Genomic DNA, 14,094 nt, shown 5'->3' on the forward strand with positions numbered 1-14,094 from the left:
ATTGCGATCTTGAGTCTCCCAGTCACCCACTGCAGTGCCTGCTGTGGGCAGAAGGCTTTACATCCTCGTCTCATTAACTTACGATTTATCTCTGAACCAAACGATCAGTTTGTCTTTCTGCCTCCCCAGACCACAGCCCTGGCCCAGGGAGGGCAGGCTTTTCACCATGCATTTCTCTTTTAACAGGAGAAGCCAGTGCTAGAACTTGGAGATTATTTATAATTTACTGTAATAGTTAGGGACTAGTACGTCTTCTCCCAGTCCCTGTTGAAGGGAGCCAGAAAAGGGTATGTCTGGGGCTGGCAGGAGCCCTCGCGTGGGCAGTACTAGCTGCATTTCCTTAGTGTCAGGGAACACATAGGGCCTTGGAGCACCACAGCTGTACATCTGGGTTACGTGTGCCCCAAGAAGCGCATCGCACACCGGAACTGCAGTGTGTGGTGATCAGTAAGCTGATGTTTACTGAGCAGCTTCTTTCCCTTGAGAGGGAAGGGAGAGCCCAAGAAGCACTTAGGTGCCTGCCGGCGCACAAAATCAGACTGCTTGGACTTCGTGAGAAATAGAGAGAAAATCTGCTGGGGAGATTCGGGGAAGGAATTGTGGCCAGACAAATGGCTTAGGAGGGAGGCAGGAGGAGGTAGGTGGAGGGTCTCTGTTCAGTCTTGGGCTCAAGTCTGAGCGAGGATGTCTCCTTCCCTGTTCAAGTCACTGTCCTGTGTAACACAAAGCAAATGTCATTGCGTGCTTACCTCTCCCTGCACGCTGGGCCTGGAGGGGACGGTGCAGTGTCCAGGACTGTGCGCAGCGCAGATGTTCCCTTCAGCACAGTACGTACCTCTGTGTAAAAGTAGAAAGTACCTGCTGATTTCCTGACTTTGGGATTCTCCCCCAGGCCATGTTTGAACTGGTTACTTCTGAAGCCTCATATTACAAGAGTCTGAACCTGCTGGTGTCTCACTTCATGGAGAATGAACGTCTGAAAAAGATCTTACATCAGTCTGAGGCACACATCCTCTTCTCCAATGTGCTTGATGTCATGGCTGTTAGCGAGCGGTAAGTCAACTGCTGCTGGATTTTTGGCCGGCTGGATGAGACCCTTTTAGGTTGCCTTGTTTGCAGAGAAATGATGGAACTGACCAGGTGCAGTCTGTTAATTGCAACCTCTCCAAAAAGCCTGTGGACATATTCATGGCTTTCAGCCCCAGGGGAGCTGCTGGAAACTACTTGGGACAGGCAGGTGATAATTAATTTGAGCTCTGGTTTCTCATCTAGGTTCCTGTTGGACCTCGAGCAGCGGGTGGAGGAGAATATTGTGATCTCAGATGTGTGTGACATTGTCTACCAGCATACGGTTAATCACTTCTCCGTGTACATCACCTATGTCTCCAACCAGACCTACCAGGAGAGAGCTTACAAGCAGCTTCTGTGAGTTCCAGTGCTTGATGCTAAATTACTTGCCAAAATTGTATAGGCCACAGATTTACCTGTAATTTGGATATTTATGAGAAAGTGCTGAGTGGTGTGGAAGCAGGAGTTCCCTCTTCTCTGATTTTACACTGCACCTATAAAAAGCAAACACGATTAAAAAGCTTTACAGTAAGGGTGTGGCGATACAGTGCGTAAGTAACGTAGCAAGTAAATTCAGAGCCTGCAGTTCCCAAATGTGGGAAATATTTACCGTGTGTCTGGAAACGCAAAGTTGTGAAGTGTGTGTATTTTTAAACTACAAGTAGAGGCAAGAGATAGATGGGCCAAGAACATAATCACAGCTTTCTGATGACAAGAACAGCTACTGCTTTTCCTGAGCTTCTCAGCAAGGCCTATGACCTTCTCAGAATTGAGAAATTATTTTCTTGAAGAAAATTTTTCTTAAAATTAAAAACGAACAAAAAAAAAACCCAAACCACAATCCTGTTTTCCTCACATTCTGGTAATACACATTCAGGCATTACCTAGGCCTGAGGATATAATCCAAGACATTCTTGCAGAATTTTTCAGGCTTAGTGAGTCCTTTGGTCCGGTAGGAATTCTGTTTTACCAGCTCAAGACAGAGTGCCCTATGAGCCTGTCTTTCAGCATGAAAATTAATTTTTCTTCAGTTACAATGTCCTGGATTTTTTCAGGACAGCCCATTGCACAAGCTGCCCTGTGTATTTCCTCCCTCCTTCCCTCCTTTCCAGTAGCACCTGGTTCAGGGGAGTGTAATGAGCCCTAATCCTTTCCTTTCCCTGCTCTCCAGCTTTTGAGGCAAAAAATACTAAGCCTCTATACAATACTAAGCAGAACCTCTGCTGAACTTGGCCGACTGTTCTCTTCAAAAGCAGGGTACCGCAGGGTTTTCCTGAGTCAGAGGTGAGCAAAATAGCTGCAGAATACAAATGGTTTGTCTAGAGCTATTAGATAAATACTCGGAAGTGAACTAGCAATAGGTTGGATTAACTGAGCTTGAAAAGGACCTGTTGGAGTTGGGGGAGGTCCTGGATAGGAATTTATAGGGTACCATTTTCTTGATCTGAGGGAGAACTTAAAGCAAATTGAAAAGAACAGACTCTCTTCTACAGGCTTCAAGCTAGCACAAGGATTTTGCAGCCCTTGGCTGAACTGAAACCCTGACACGTGTCACTGTTCCTTCACATTTGGCTGTGTTTCTTAGACACATGCAGTCCAGTCTGCTGTGGCTCTGGTAAATCACAGAGTGACATGAGTACCTGTCACAGCAGAGAGAAACACTTAGAACTTCTCTAGGAGCGGTGTGAGTCACACGCAGCAAAGAGAGGTTTTGTACAGTTAGTAAGGTACTCACTTCCATGCTGTTGTCACCAGCCTGGGACCCCGGTAGTGCAAGTCTTCCTCAGGCAGGGCCTCACAATTGCCAGGAGGTGTTGCCTTTGACTTTGACAAGCTGGGGCTTGTGCAACTGCTCTGTGCAGCTTTGTGCGCAGCCCAGCAACGCGCTCACCTGCTGTGAACGCCATCCAGGAGGGCTCAAGGATAGCCAGGTGGGTTTCTAGCAGCAAGCCTGCTCCTCTGTGTCCTCAGGCCATGTACGATTTCCATCCTCCTGCTAAGCAGCCAAGAGTAGCAAAGTTTGAGCTGTGTTGTGGCTTGTCTTGTTCTTATGACTGTGTGAATTTCATCTTGTCACAGAAATCCAACTGTTAAAAAATATGTAATTATGCCGCTGACTCATCTACTTGGACACACACCCCATTCATACACACCTACACACACAGCGTATGCTGCTAAGCTAGATGTGCTACACATGTGAACCCACTAACATAGCTTGTACATTAAACGTCTATTTTTTCCATCCCCCAACACTATAAATAGTTCTGGGTTTAAATCAAAATACACCTAGAAGCATTCAGTCCCATCCTCCCCTCTTTTCTGTTCTTGGGAGAGGCCTGGCAGATTATAGCTCTGAGACCAGGCTGCTTTTGCGTCGCCACCTACAGAGCAGCGTGACGGGCAGGGTAGCACTGAAAACCCTCTCCTCTCTGTCTTCAGCCAGGACAAGCCAGCTTTCCGGGAAGTGATATCACAGCTGGAGCTGGATCCCAAGTGCAAAGGCCTGTCCTTTTCTTCCTTCCTGATTTTGCCATTTCAAAGGATCACTCGACTCAAGCTGTTAGTGCAGGTAGAGTTTTGCTCTTCTGTCATATTGAGGGTCTTCTGGATCACTCCCAGAACTCCCCTACCCAGCAGTCACATGCAAGGCTTAGGTACAGCCAAGATCAAGCCTAGAGCTGGATGAAGCCTTTCCACAGAATCAGACTTCTCAACAACTATGCAAAAGCGTTCTCAGTTCCCCAGAGACCCTCTCCAAATTCATGCTGAATTTGCCACGTAGCTTTTATTGAACAAAGGAGCTGAAAGGGAACTTCATAGAGCTGCTAAAAGGGGTAGCTATGATCCTATTAACTCAGGTGTCTGATGGAAGGACATGGATGCACGGATGCACAATGCAGAGTAGCTGCAGGACATGGGAACGCTCCATGTGTAGTACCTGACATCACGGTTGGCTGGACCAGGCGTTGGCGAGCCTTTCTCTGGCAGTCGTCTTCCTCCTGTGCTTTCCCAGCATGTCCAAACCCTGTGCTGGAAGACATGCTTCTAAGGGTGAGGAAACAGCTCATTCCCAAATGATCTTATTGCACCCAGATAACCAATAACACTATCTGTTACGGCCGGCTCGAGCAAATATTTTTTTTAAAAAAATAGGCATCTGCCTGCTGTATTCCTTTTTAGATCAGATGGGATAGTTGTCAGATGGGAACAGCATTTAATAAAGTACAGGAAGTAAGAGGTGAAAGTCACTGTACTCCATCACCCACCCTGTAATTAGGCTGATGGCCAAAAATAACTCTGAGGATAGCAAAGACTTTTCTGTGCTATCAGACCAGGACTGGAGTTAACACAGCCTTTGCTCCCCTGCAGAACATTTTGAAGAAAGTGGAAGAGAAGTCTGAGAGGGAAACCACTGCCCTGGATGCACATAAGGAGCTGGAAACAGTAAGTTTGAAAGAACTAATTGAAGGCCATGAAAAATAAACTGCTCATGCTCAGTTTTCTAGTAAAGACCTCCAAACCGTATTCACTCCTGGAGCTGCCCCACTGAATCCTGATGCAGCATCTCAGGAGTGATTTCTTTTACATCTTCCTTACTCTCACAGCTGGACGGGTCTGGCAGCTGTTAGATGTCAGTGGTGAGGAATCCCCTGCTAACAACAGACTTATATGCTTCCTCTGTAGGGAAGGACAGAGAAAATATTTCCCCTTGAGGTCTTCAGAACACAGACTGTTTTTACAGCTACCTGAAGGTGATGGGTGCCACAGAGAAATGTAATTAGCTGCAAGAGGCAGCGGAGTACAACTGTGTCAGGTTTCCTCCTGTGACCTAAGAAATAGCAGTTCCTTAACCAAGTGCTTAAGCCTGTATTTAGCCCTTTTCCCTGAAGCTGGTAGGTAGGTGTGGCGTGCAGGCACAATTCAGTTGTGCTAGTTACTGCTGTGCACAACACACTGGGAAGGTATCTGGGGTGTTTTCCATTTGGGCTGTTCCTGACACAGTCAGGGAGGGTGTTGCCACCGCCAGGCTACATGTTTGAATGGTGAGGAACTGGCGGCAGCCAGGCAGCCGCGTGGGCTGGGACAGGGTGCTGCAGGAGCCTGCTTCATCAGGAGCTTGGGGTATCCTGAATCCTGCAGTTCAATATAAACATTTTAAATCGAAAACTGTGGCAGAACATCAGCCTCAGGATATGTCTATAGCTTCGACTGAAATACTAGCACACAAAGCCATTAATGGGGTCTGGAATTTGCCCTGAACTAGGAAGCGTATGCTTTGGTGTTGCTTAGGACAAAGAAGGAGACCTTAGCAATGATAAATACTTGGCATTACTTTGCATTTGCAGATTCCCTCCTTATGTATCTGGTAGCCACTTGTTTTTCCATTGGTCAAAAGCCTGAGGAAGCTGTCGCTGCAGTACACAGATGACTACCACTGCTGCCAGAGAAATACTCTTTTTGTATTCGTCTGTCAATGACTCACTCAAACTATTTCATAAATTCCTTCACATGGCTGCTTATCTGTAAATATTAAAGTTTACAAGCCTAACTTCCAGCTAGGTACAGTCATTATAACAGAGGCCAGCTGGTACATCCTTTCTCTGTAAGTGTCCTATTTGGTAGGTAGGAGCTGACCACAATTTCGGTTGCTGGTATTCTGGTGGATTTTCAGTAGCAGAAACACAGCATGCATAAAGTGGAGCTTGTTCTCCAACGTAATTTTTCTAACTAGTCCATCCTCAAGAGATTTGATCCTTATGAAACAGACAGTGGCATCTAGGTTAAGGGCCCGGTAACTGGGTACTGCCTGCACATTAGCTGTGTTTTGTCAATGGGAAGTTTGTACTCAGGACACAGCCAGACTCTATAGCATGGACGTCTCCTCCCCGAGAGGTTTCGTAGCCTTGGCATCTGGCACTGCCTGGCAGAACCACAGCCTTTCAGTCATTGAAATGACAAGCTTTGGCTTCGTCCTCTCCTTGAAAATGATACTGTGTGTGTGTGTGCTTCTTGTTTTAAATGTTCGGGACAAAGAAGAGAAGATACAGGGCACGTCAGAATCTGGCAAATGAGCTGTTGCCTTTGCTGTGCAGCCAGGAGTGTTGCTTAATGCTGTCTGTTCAATAGCTGAATGTAGTCATCTAAAATGTCCTCTGATATTCAGCTTTCAGCTGTAACCTCTTCTGTTCTTTTTGTTTTTTCCATGAGCATATAGTGCTGATGGAAGAACCTGGCTCAGTCAGTCCCCGATGCTGATCAGCTCACACCAGGGCTGCTCCCTGTGTCAGCGCTGTACAGAGCCTGCAGATCACAAGGCTCCTCTAGGCCGTATCACTGGGCTTTCCAGTTCCCACAACTCGTGGGTACCCGGGTAAAATGGATGTTTTGGGCCATACTGGAGATGCGGACAGTGGGGAGGAATACTAGCCCCACTCTGGCATTCCCACAGGGCCCAGTCCAGCTCCTGCAGCCCTTACACGTCTCCAAATACCCACTACGAGCTTCAGAATCTCTACCAGAGCTTTAAGGAGACACCTGGGAAGACAGCGCGTTAACATCTGCCCGTTCCCCCGTCACAGTCAGCCCTTTCCGTGTTATCAATCCTCGCTTACCTGCTTGGGCCGTTGGAGGTAAATCCTGCTGCTCTCTTCTTTTCCCAGGTGGTGAAAGCATGTAACGAAGGTGTCAGGAAGATGAGCCGAACAGAGCAGATGATCAGCATCCAGAAGAAACTGGAATTTAAGATCAAGGTACGAGCGTGGGCTGGTAATCCCTGCAGAGCATGACCCAGTGGCATCTGGGCATTGTGCACACGTACACACTAGTAACCTGGTCACACTCTTTAGGGAGTGTCCAGTGGTGGCAGGGCCCTGCCTGGTCCATGCTGTCCCGCTCCTAAGCTGTTGGAGGGGATGGTGCCACCGCGGGCAGTGCATCCACACGTGCACCAGAATGGTGGTGGTGGTGGGTGGTCTCAAAGCACATGCACCGCAGAGGCCAGGGGCCACCCTGGAGCCAGCTGTGTTGTGCACGTACAGAGGTGTGACACTCTGTGTCACACCGCGACAAGGTAGCTCCTGCTCCAACATTGGTTCTGGCTCTGGCTTTTACCTCTCTTCAAAATGCAGCTCAGCTTTTGGCTGTCATTTTACATTGCAAATGACATTAAAGGAAAATTAAAGCTACAAAGTAAAACACTTCAAAGTTGGAAAATACCAAAATAGAGGCTGTCTTATAATTTCTGTTCAGCCCTGTATGATGAGCATGTGGCGGGAGTGAAGGCAGAAAGGGCAGCAGTTACGATGATATTTTCCAGTATTTCAGTCATTTAACTGGAAGTGTTTTTCTTATATTAGATGACCTTTGTACTGGGATTCTGTTTTTTAACTTAATTGTTTATGTGATTAAAACCCCAGGCAAAGCGCTGTTGCACTTTGATTGCTTGGACAGAATCAGATCCTGGCTGGGACAGAAACCAGCAGAAACATGTAGTGAAAAGGCCAAATACAGATTTTTGGAGGTTGCAGCGTCCCTGACCAGGAAGGCTCAGACAGGGGATCCCACAGGCCGTACGGGGTACAGCCTGGTGGTTAAATGCAGCACTTGGTGCTTCAGCAGCCCCGTCCTTGCTTGGTGTTTGATCATTCTCGGGCCCCTCAGCCGTGGCCTTGTCTGAGCTCGCTAAGCGCTGTGCTGGGCTGAGGTGTGGATGACAGCGTGCACTGACTGCTCGGCGCTGCTCTGGTCCGTCCCCTGCAGCGCGCGTTGTGGTGACGGGAGCCCCCTGCCTGCCCTTCTGCATCTCCGGTTGCTTTCAGCATCTCGAGTGCGTAAGCCCGTGGGGCTTTGCTGCTCTTCTGATCTTTGCTGTCTTTCCCTCACGTCTAGTCTGTGCCCATCATCTCGCACTCCCGCTGGCTCCTGAAGCAGGGGGAACTGCAGCAAATGAACGGTCCAAAGACATCACGTACGCTTCGTACCAAGAAACTCTTCAGAGAAATCTACCTGTTCCTTTTCAACGACCTGCTGGTAATATGCAGGCAAATTCCCGGGTGAGTGCAGGATTTGGGTGGCACGTGGAGCACTTCAGACTTCCTGCTTGCCCACAGGTTTATCAAAGCAGTGACGTGGTGCCCCCGTCCTGTGCCAGGCACTGTTCCTCCTCCTTCAGTCAGCAGTCACCTCGCCTTTGGGCACAGTTGGTGAGCAGTTGCTGCTCATGGGTGACACAGCTTTCCCCAGCCCAAACTTTACTGCTGACAGGACTTCACAGACTTTGGGCCGGGTCTCCCCATATCCAAGAGCTTCTGCAGAGCAGCAGTGAGTTACGTCAGCTGGTGGGCTGACCCAAGAGGGCTATCTTCCTGTCAGGCAGTGACTTTTTTCTTTCTTTCTTTTTTTTTTTTTTTGATCCATTGCTAGCTTGAAGAGCTGCTCAGATTTAGCCAGTTAAACATCTAGAAAGCAGACCAGGAAGTCCAAGCAGTAGGAAGGGGTATAAACTTAGGCCTAAGGCTAGAGATTGTGTTTGGCATTGCGTAACCTGCCTCGGGAGGAGGAGACAGTCATTGTTCCTTGGACCATGTCTTGTGCAACTAGAGATTAGTGAAATACAGCAGCACAAACAGATGGGTCCCAGAGAACAGCACGTTCTTGGTGGCGTTACGAGACTCACCGGTAGGGAGCATCGCACCAGTCCAACGTTTCTAATAAACACATTGCTGCAGTGTCTGTATGCCTAGAAATGCTTTGCTTCTGTGGCAGCTTACATCCAGAAAACACAGAGGCATTTTACAAGTAGGAAGGGGTTAAGCTTTACAGTCCCCTCTGCGGGAGCACCATCTGTGTTTCGTGCACGGGGAGCTCAGATGCAGAGCAAGCAACTTGTTCCAGGCCATGCGGGATGCCTATGGCAGAGCAAGGAGAGGGTCTCTTGCTGTGCAGTGGGGTTTTGTAGCCACCAGCCTATCCCTGCCTGTAGCAGGACATCTTTTACTCCTCCTGCTGTACAGAAGTTCCCATTCTGTGTCCCCAGCACAGTCCTGGGTGGCTGAAGCCAAATTCTCCTGTGATAACTGCAGAGTTTTGCTAATCCTTTCTTTAAACCTCTCCCAGGGACAAGTACCAAGTGTTCGACTCAGCACCCCGGGGACTCCTTCGAGTAGAAGAGTTAGAAGACCAGGGGCAGAGCTTGGCCAACGTCTTCATCCTGAGGCTGCTGGAGAACGCGGACGACCGGGAGGTCAGCTACATGCTGAAGGCATCATCCCAGTGAGTACGACACAGTCGCGCTGCCGGCTCTCAGCGTTGCTCTCCCGTGCGCCCTGCCTGCACAGGACTAGCCTCCAGGCCTTGCAGCATCGGGCAGGCAGAGATCTCCCCGCAGCAGCTGGGCTTAGGCCATTGCCTCTGCCCAGCACCACTCCCCTGAGGCTGCTTTCAGTCTCTCCTGCTGAAAGGCACTACTGAACTAGGCAGACTTTTCTCCTGAGCGGGGTATTTGGAGCATCCTGGGGAGAACAGGCGCTTTGCTTTCTGGGACAGAGGCGTCAGAAATCGGCCCCCACAGAGGAGTCCGTTTGATTTACAGCCTGTGGCACGTTCAGAGAGTAAAAGCAAGCAAGACCTAACACTGCGCAGCTATGCTGCTGCCGGCTCAGTGGGCTCGTTCACAAAGACTGCGGTCATGCCTGGTCAGCCCTGTGGAGCAAAGCGGCTCCTGGCTGTGGGCAAAGGCAGGAGGAGAGGCCTCTTCCTCAGCGCCTTCTGCAGGCAACCACGATCTTGCAGCAGGCTTTGTGCTGCTCGGGCCTCCTTGTCTCCTTGGCTACAGGTTTTCTGACTCACTGTTTTTTCACTTCAGGCTCCAAAAAGCTCAGACTGGGCAAATGATTCAGCCACACCATCGCCAGCGTGACTGCTTCAGAGCTCAGGGCCTGGCTTTTTCACTGCTCCCAGTTTCTTACCAGGCGCGTGGTTTTCTAGGCACAGTATCTGCACTGTGTAGGTGTATCACACAGGTGTATCTGCACCACCAGCTAAACAGCCTCTGGAGATGATGTGGGCTCTCAGCTGGATGTTGTTTTGCCCTCAGGAGGCCAGCGTTTGACATCCATGTCCCAGCCCCGACTGGGATCCTTGCCCAGCTCCTGCTGCAGGCCTTGGTTTGCACCCTGAGCCCTCACCACGGTGCAATGCCTGGATCAGGAGGATGAGCCCGCAGCACGGCAAGCAACTGCATCTTCCCTCCAAACACGTGACTGTAGCTTTGCTGTACTGAAAATAGAGACGTCAGTCACGTTATGCAGGGCAAACACATTTGATGTCCACGAGACTGAGCTGTGCAGAGACCAATAAACCAGGCCAGGGTCCGTCTCAGCTCAGGGGAGGCGATTGCGTTTCTGCGCTTCGGCGTCCTGCCCTGTCTGCTGACAGCCACAGCGAGGCCCAGCACACGGCTTGCCAGCAGGGCTCTGCGTGCTGAGATGCAGTGTAGCGATTGCTGAAGGCTGCTGTTCCCAAGCTTCAGGGATGCTGTGGGCACAAACCAGTAGTTTGGGTGTAGAAAACTGAAGAATTACTAGAGGGAGGCGGATGCCGTGCAGAGCTTAGTGCGTCTGGGTCGCAGGGCTGAGAGGAGCCAGCGGCTGCCGGGCGGCTCCAAAGGGCCCTGCAAGGAGCTGCGTGCGAGGCCGCCAGCCCAGCCTGCAGCCGGGGCCGCGACTGCGCCGAGACCCTCGGTGGGGCTGATCTCTGCGTGGCCCTGCTCAGCGCACGGGGCCCTCACGCTGCACCTCGCTGTGGCACGAGGGGCTGCCGCAGGGGGATTCACTGGTCCTTGGTGCTGCCGTTCAGCCCAAAGCACAAGGTGTTCCCAGCCCCGCGGATCAGCCTGTCGGCGCTCGTCCTTCACATCTCCCTTTTAGGCCTCTCTCCTCCCAGAGGACGCTCTGGTGGCTTTAGATGTGTGTCAAGTTCAGGCTTTAAAACTGCCATCCAAGGAGGCAGAAAATTCTGGCTCCCTCGGGGCCGGGGCGGAGGTGGCGGAGCTGCTGCTGGAGGCAGAAGCTGCAGCGTTGCCAAGCAGGGCTGGCGGAGGCCTCGAGGGAGCGCCAACGCTTGGGCTTCTCCAGCGCCTGTGAAATCTTCACCCTCCCGCTGCAGGCAGGGTTTCGCGTTCAGTAACAGCGTGCTGGATCTAGCAACGCGTTCACACGGCGCTGTCGTCTCATCCGCTGCCAAGCGAGCGGTACCCTTGATACACTGCAACGTTCGTCTGCAAACGAACTCATACGCTCTGCCCTTGAAACGTTCCCACACAGCGACTGTGGGAAGAGATGGTTCCTCTAGCTGTGTTTCCCCGGGAGAAGCAGCTCCTGTTGATCCAGCCGAGCCAGGAGCTGCCTTTGCTGCCCAGGGCTCAAAGGAGGCCGGGCCGCTGTTGCTGCCGCCGGCGCTCTGGAGCCGTGCTGCTCCCCAGAGGCAGCGCCTGCCGCCCGCGGGCACAGCCGGCCTGGGCACAGCCGGCCTGGGCACCGTGGCCGCACCGCGCGTTCTGCTCACCTGAAAAGCGGCGGAGCCAGCAGGGCACCGGCACGTCTGCTCTAACCTCGGCCTTCCCCTCCAAACGGCCACCAGGATGCCCCCTGCAGGTCCAGCAGCCCCGACAGGTCCAGGACCCCGGGGGACAGGCGTGGAAGGGCTGGGAGAGGAGGAATTAGGAGTGGAGGGCTGCCTGGGGGATCCAAGGTCCCTAGGACCATCTCAAGCTCACAGCCTCTGTTTGTCTTCTCTGTCCAGGAGCGAGATGAAACGCTGGATGATTTCGTTAGCCCCGAACCGGAGAACCAAGTTTGTTTCATTTACGTCCAGACTCGTTGGTAAGAGACAACACGGGGCCTGGGGAGCTCTTCACCCCCGCCCCAGAGCACCTTCTTCTTCCCCAGCCTCCTCTCCCTGGGCGCCCCTTGTCCTTCCGCCGTTGACGCAGCTCATCCCTGTGCCTGGCCTTGACCTTGCTCCCCTGCAGCTGGGGTGGTGCCAGTGCTCCCCATCCCTCCCAAACAGCAGGAGGCTCGCACCAGCGAGCTGCTCGTACACGCGCTTCTCCAGGCCCTGCTGCTAGGGTCCCCCTTGGCCTCCACGGCTCTGGCAGCTTCAGCTCTAGGCACCCGTCAGGGCCTGCAGCCGGCTGGCGGGGCCGTTTGCAGAGCACTGCACCCACCCCCGCCCTGCGGGCCCACTGCGGGCTCCTGCCTCGCTGTCCTCACCCCTGCCCCGTCGCTTGGCAGACTGCCCGCAGATCCAGTGTGTCCACCCGTACATGGCCCAGGAGCCGGACGAGCTCTCCTTGGAGCTGGCGGACGTCCTCAACATCCTGGACAAGACAGACGACGGTAAGGGCGAGGGTCGGGCCTGGGGGCCCTGCTGGAGGGCAGGGCTTTGCTGTAGGCAGTCGGGGAGTTGCTCCCTCGCCTGACGCTTGGCAAAGCCACCCTGACCGTAACCAGGGCTGTTCTTACCTTGCTGCCGCTTCGCGTCCACCTGGCCCGGCTGGGGAACTCGGTCACGTTGGCTCCCTGCCGGGGGGCGCTCCTGTGGCGGCAGGGGCTCCGCGGGAAGCTGAGCGGCTGCTCTCTCCTCCCGTCCCTTTACCCGGCTGCCCAAACGCGGCGCTGCTTGGGCCAGCTGCGTTTACGAGCCGGGTCTCCTCCAGCACAGGCTGCCCAGTGCTGGAGGCGGCTTCCCGAAAGCCCTGGCAGCTCCGGAGGCGTTTTCACGCGCGGCTGTCCCGGCACAGGCACGAGGGCCGGTCCTTCCCGATTTATCCCCTTCTCCATCTCCGCTCAGGTTGGATATTTGGGGAACGTCTTCACGACCAAGAGAGGGGCTGGTTCCCCAGTTCTATGGGGGAGGAGATCCTGAACCCCAAAATCCGAGCCCAGAACTTGAAGGAATGCTTCCGGGTGCACAAGTCGGACGACAGCCAGCGGAAGAAACTGGGCAGCCGGAATCGCCAGTGACCGCCGGCGTCCCCGGGCGCCTCTGGCTCTGGGCGAGGGCAGAGCGCAGAGGCTGCCGGCCGGCAGGACGTGGCGGCGCCCGCGGGGCCCGGCTGAGCACGAGGCCCCCCGAGCAACCCGACTCCGGTTCCTGGGCTCCCCCGCGCAGCGCCGATCCTGCCCTGGAGACCAGCGCTTTGAACGGGCTAAAACAACCCTCCCCAGACGTGCTGCAACTCCGGAGAGCATCGCCCGGGCCGAGCGCCCGCACGCTTGGGGCTCCCCTAACGCTGCCCTTCGGGGACGGAAACCGCGGCCGTTGGCACCGTGGCTGGGACGCGTCCCCCAGGCATCCTGCTTCCGCGGGGCTCCTTTCGAGGGCCGACCCTGCACCTGCTCCTGGCCAAACGCCCCCCCCGAAGCCTGGCCTCGCCGCCCTGACCCACGTCGCTGCCCTCCTGAACGCCTCCGGGCACGTCCGGGAGCTGCCTCGAGGCTCCCGGCGCCGCGCCCCCCCTTCCCGAGCCTCCGTGGGCCACCCGGCGCCCGCCGCTCTCTGCCCCGGGTCGGCACCAGCCAACGAGGAGCCCACGGGAGCCGAGGGGGCGACGCGAGCCCCGGAGCCCGTCCCGGGGGCGGTGGGAAGGCCCCGCCGGCGCTGCCCGCGGGCCCAGGCTCGCCTCCGTGTACATAAGCGAATCCCCCGCCGCCAGCGGAGCCGGGTGATCGCTGCTGCCGGCCGCGGCGCTGAGCATCGCATGGAGCCCAGGGCGCCGAGAGCGGCCGGGGGGAGCGCGACGCCCCCGCCGCCTGCCGCAGCCGCCTGCCGTCGGAGCGGCCCCGCGCCCGGCCCGGCCCAGGGCCCCCTCGCTCCTCGTGGCCGCTGGCGCCCTCGGCGATCAGCGGCGGTTCGGCCTCTTTCCGCGGCGGAGCCTTCCAGGCGCCGCCGTACGCGCAGGCCGATGCAGCCCCGCGCGGGACCGGAGCGGCGGCTGCGGGGAGCAGCGGTGGGAGCCGGACTGGG

The 14,094-nt window shown here is 54.3% G+C and overlaps 1 protein-coding gene across 1 annotated transcript in view; it reads left to right on the forward strand.

The window, feature by feature from the left end:
* Positions 1-13,836, forward strand: part of NGEF (neuronal guanine nucleotide exchange factor) — a 38,070-nt gene extending 24,234 nt beyond the window's left edge. Inside the window, exons 6-15 of the mRNA XM_062583082.1 lie at positions 893-1,053; positions 1,273-1,425; positions 3,508-3,637; positions 4,438-4,512; positions 6,729-6,818; positions 7,957-8,120; positions 9,184-9,339; positions 11,869-11,948; positions 12,360-12,464; positions 12,919-13,836. Of these exons, the coding sequence (XP_062439066.1) occupies positions 893-1,053; positions 1,273-1,425; positions 3,508-3,637; positions 4,438-4,512; positions 6,729-6,818; positions 7,957-8,120; positions 9,184-9,339; positions 11,869-11,948; positions 12,360-12,464; positions 12,919-13,091 (1,287 nt within the window). The 3' untranslated portion in view covers positions 13,092-13,836. The remainder of the gene's footprint in view (positions 1-892; positions 1,054-1,272; positions 1,426-3,507; positions 3,638-4,437; positions 4,513-6,728; positions 6,819-7,956; positions 8,121-9,183; positions 9,340-11,868; positions 11,949-12,359; positions 12,465-12,918) is intronic.
* Positions 13,837-14,094: the final 258 nt, after the last annotated feature.

Source organism: Rhea pennata, chromosome 9 (assembly GCF_028389875.1).
Source record: "Rhea pennata isolate bPtePen1 chromosome 9, bPtePen1.pri, whole genome shotgun sequence".
In the NCBI taxonomy this organism is placed as follows: domain Eukaryota; kingdom Metazoa; phylum Chordata; class Aves; order Rheiformes; family Rheidae; genus Rhea; species Rhea pennata.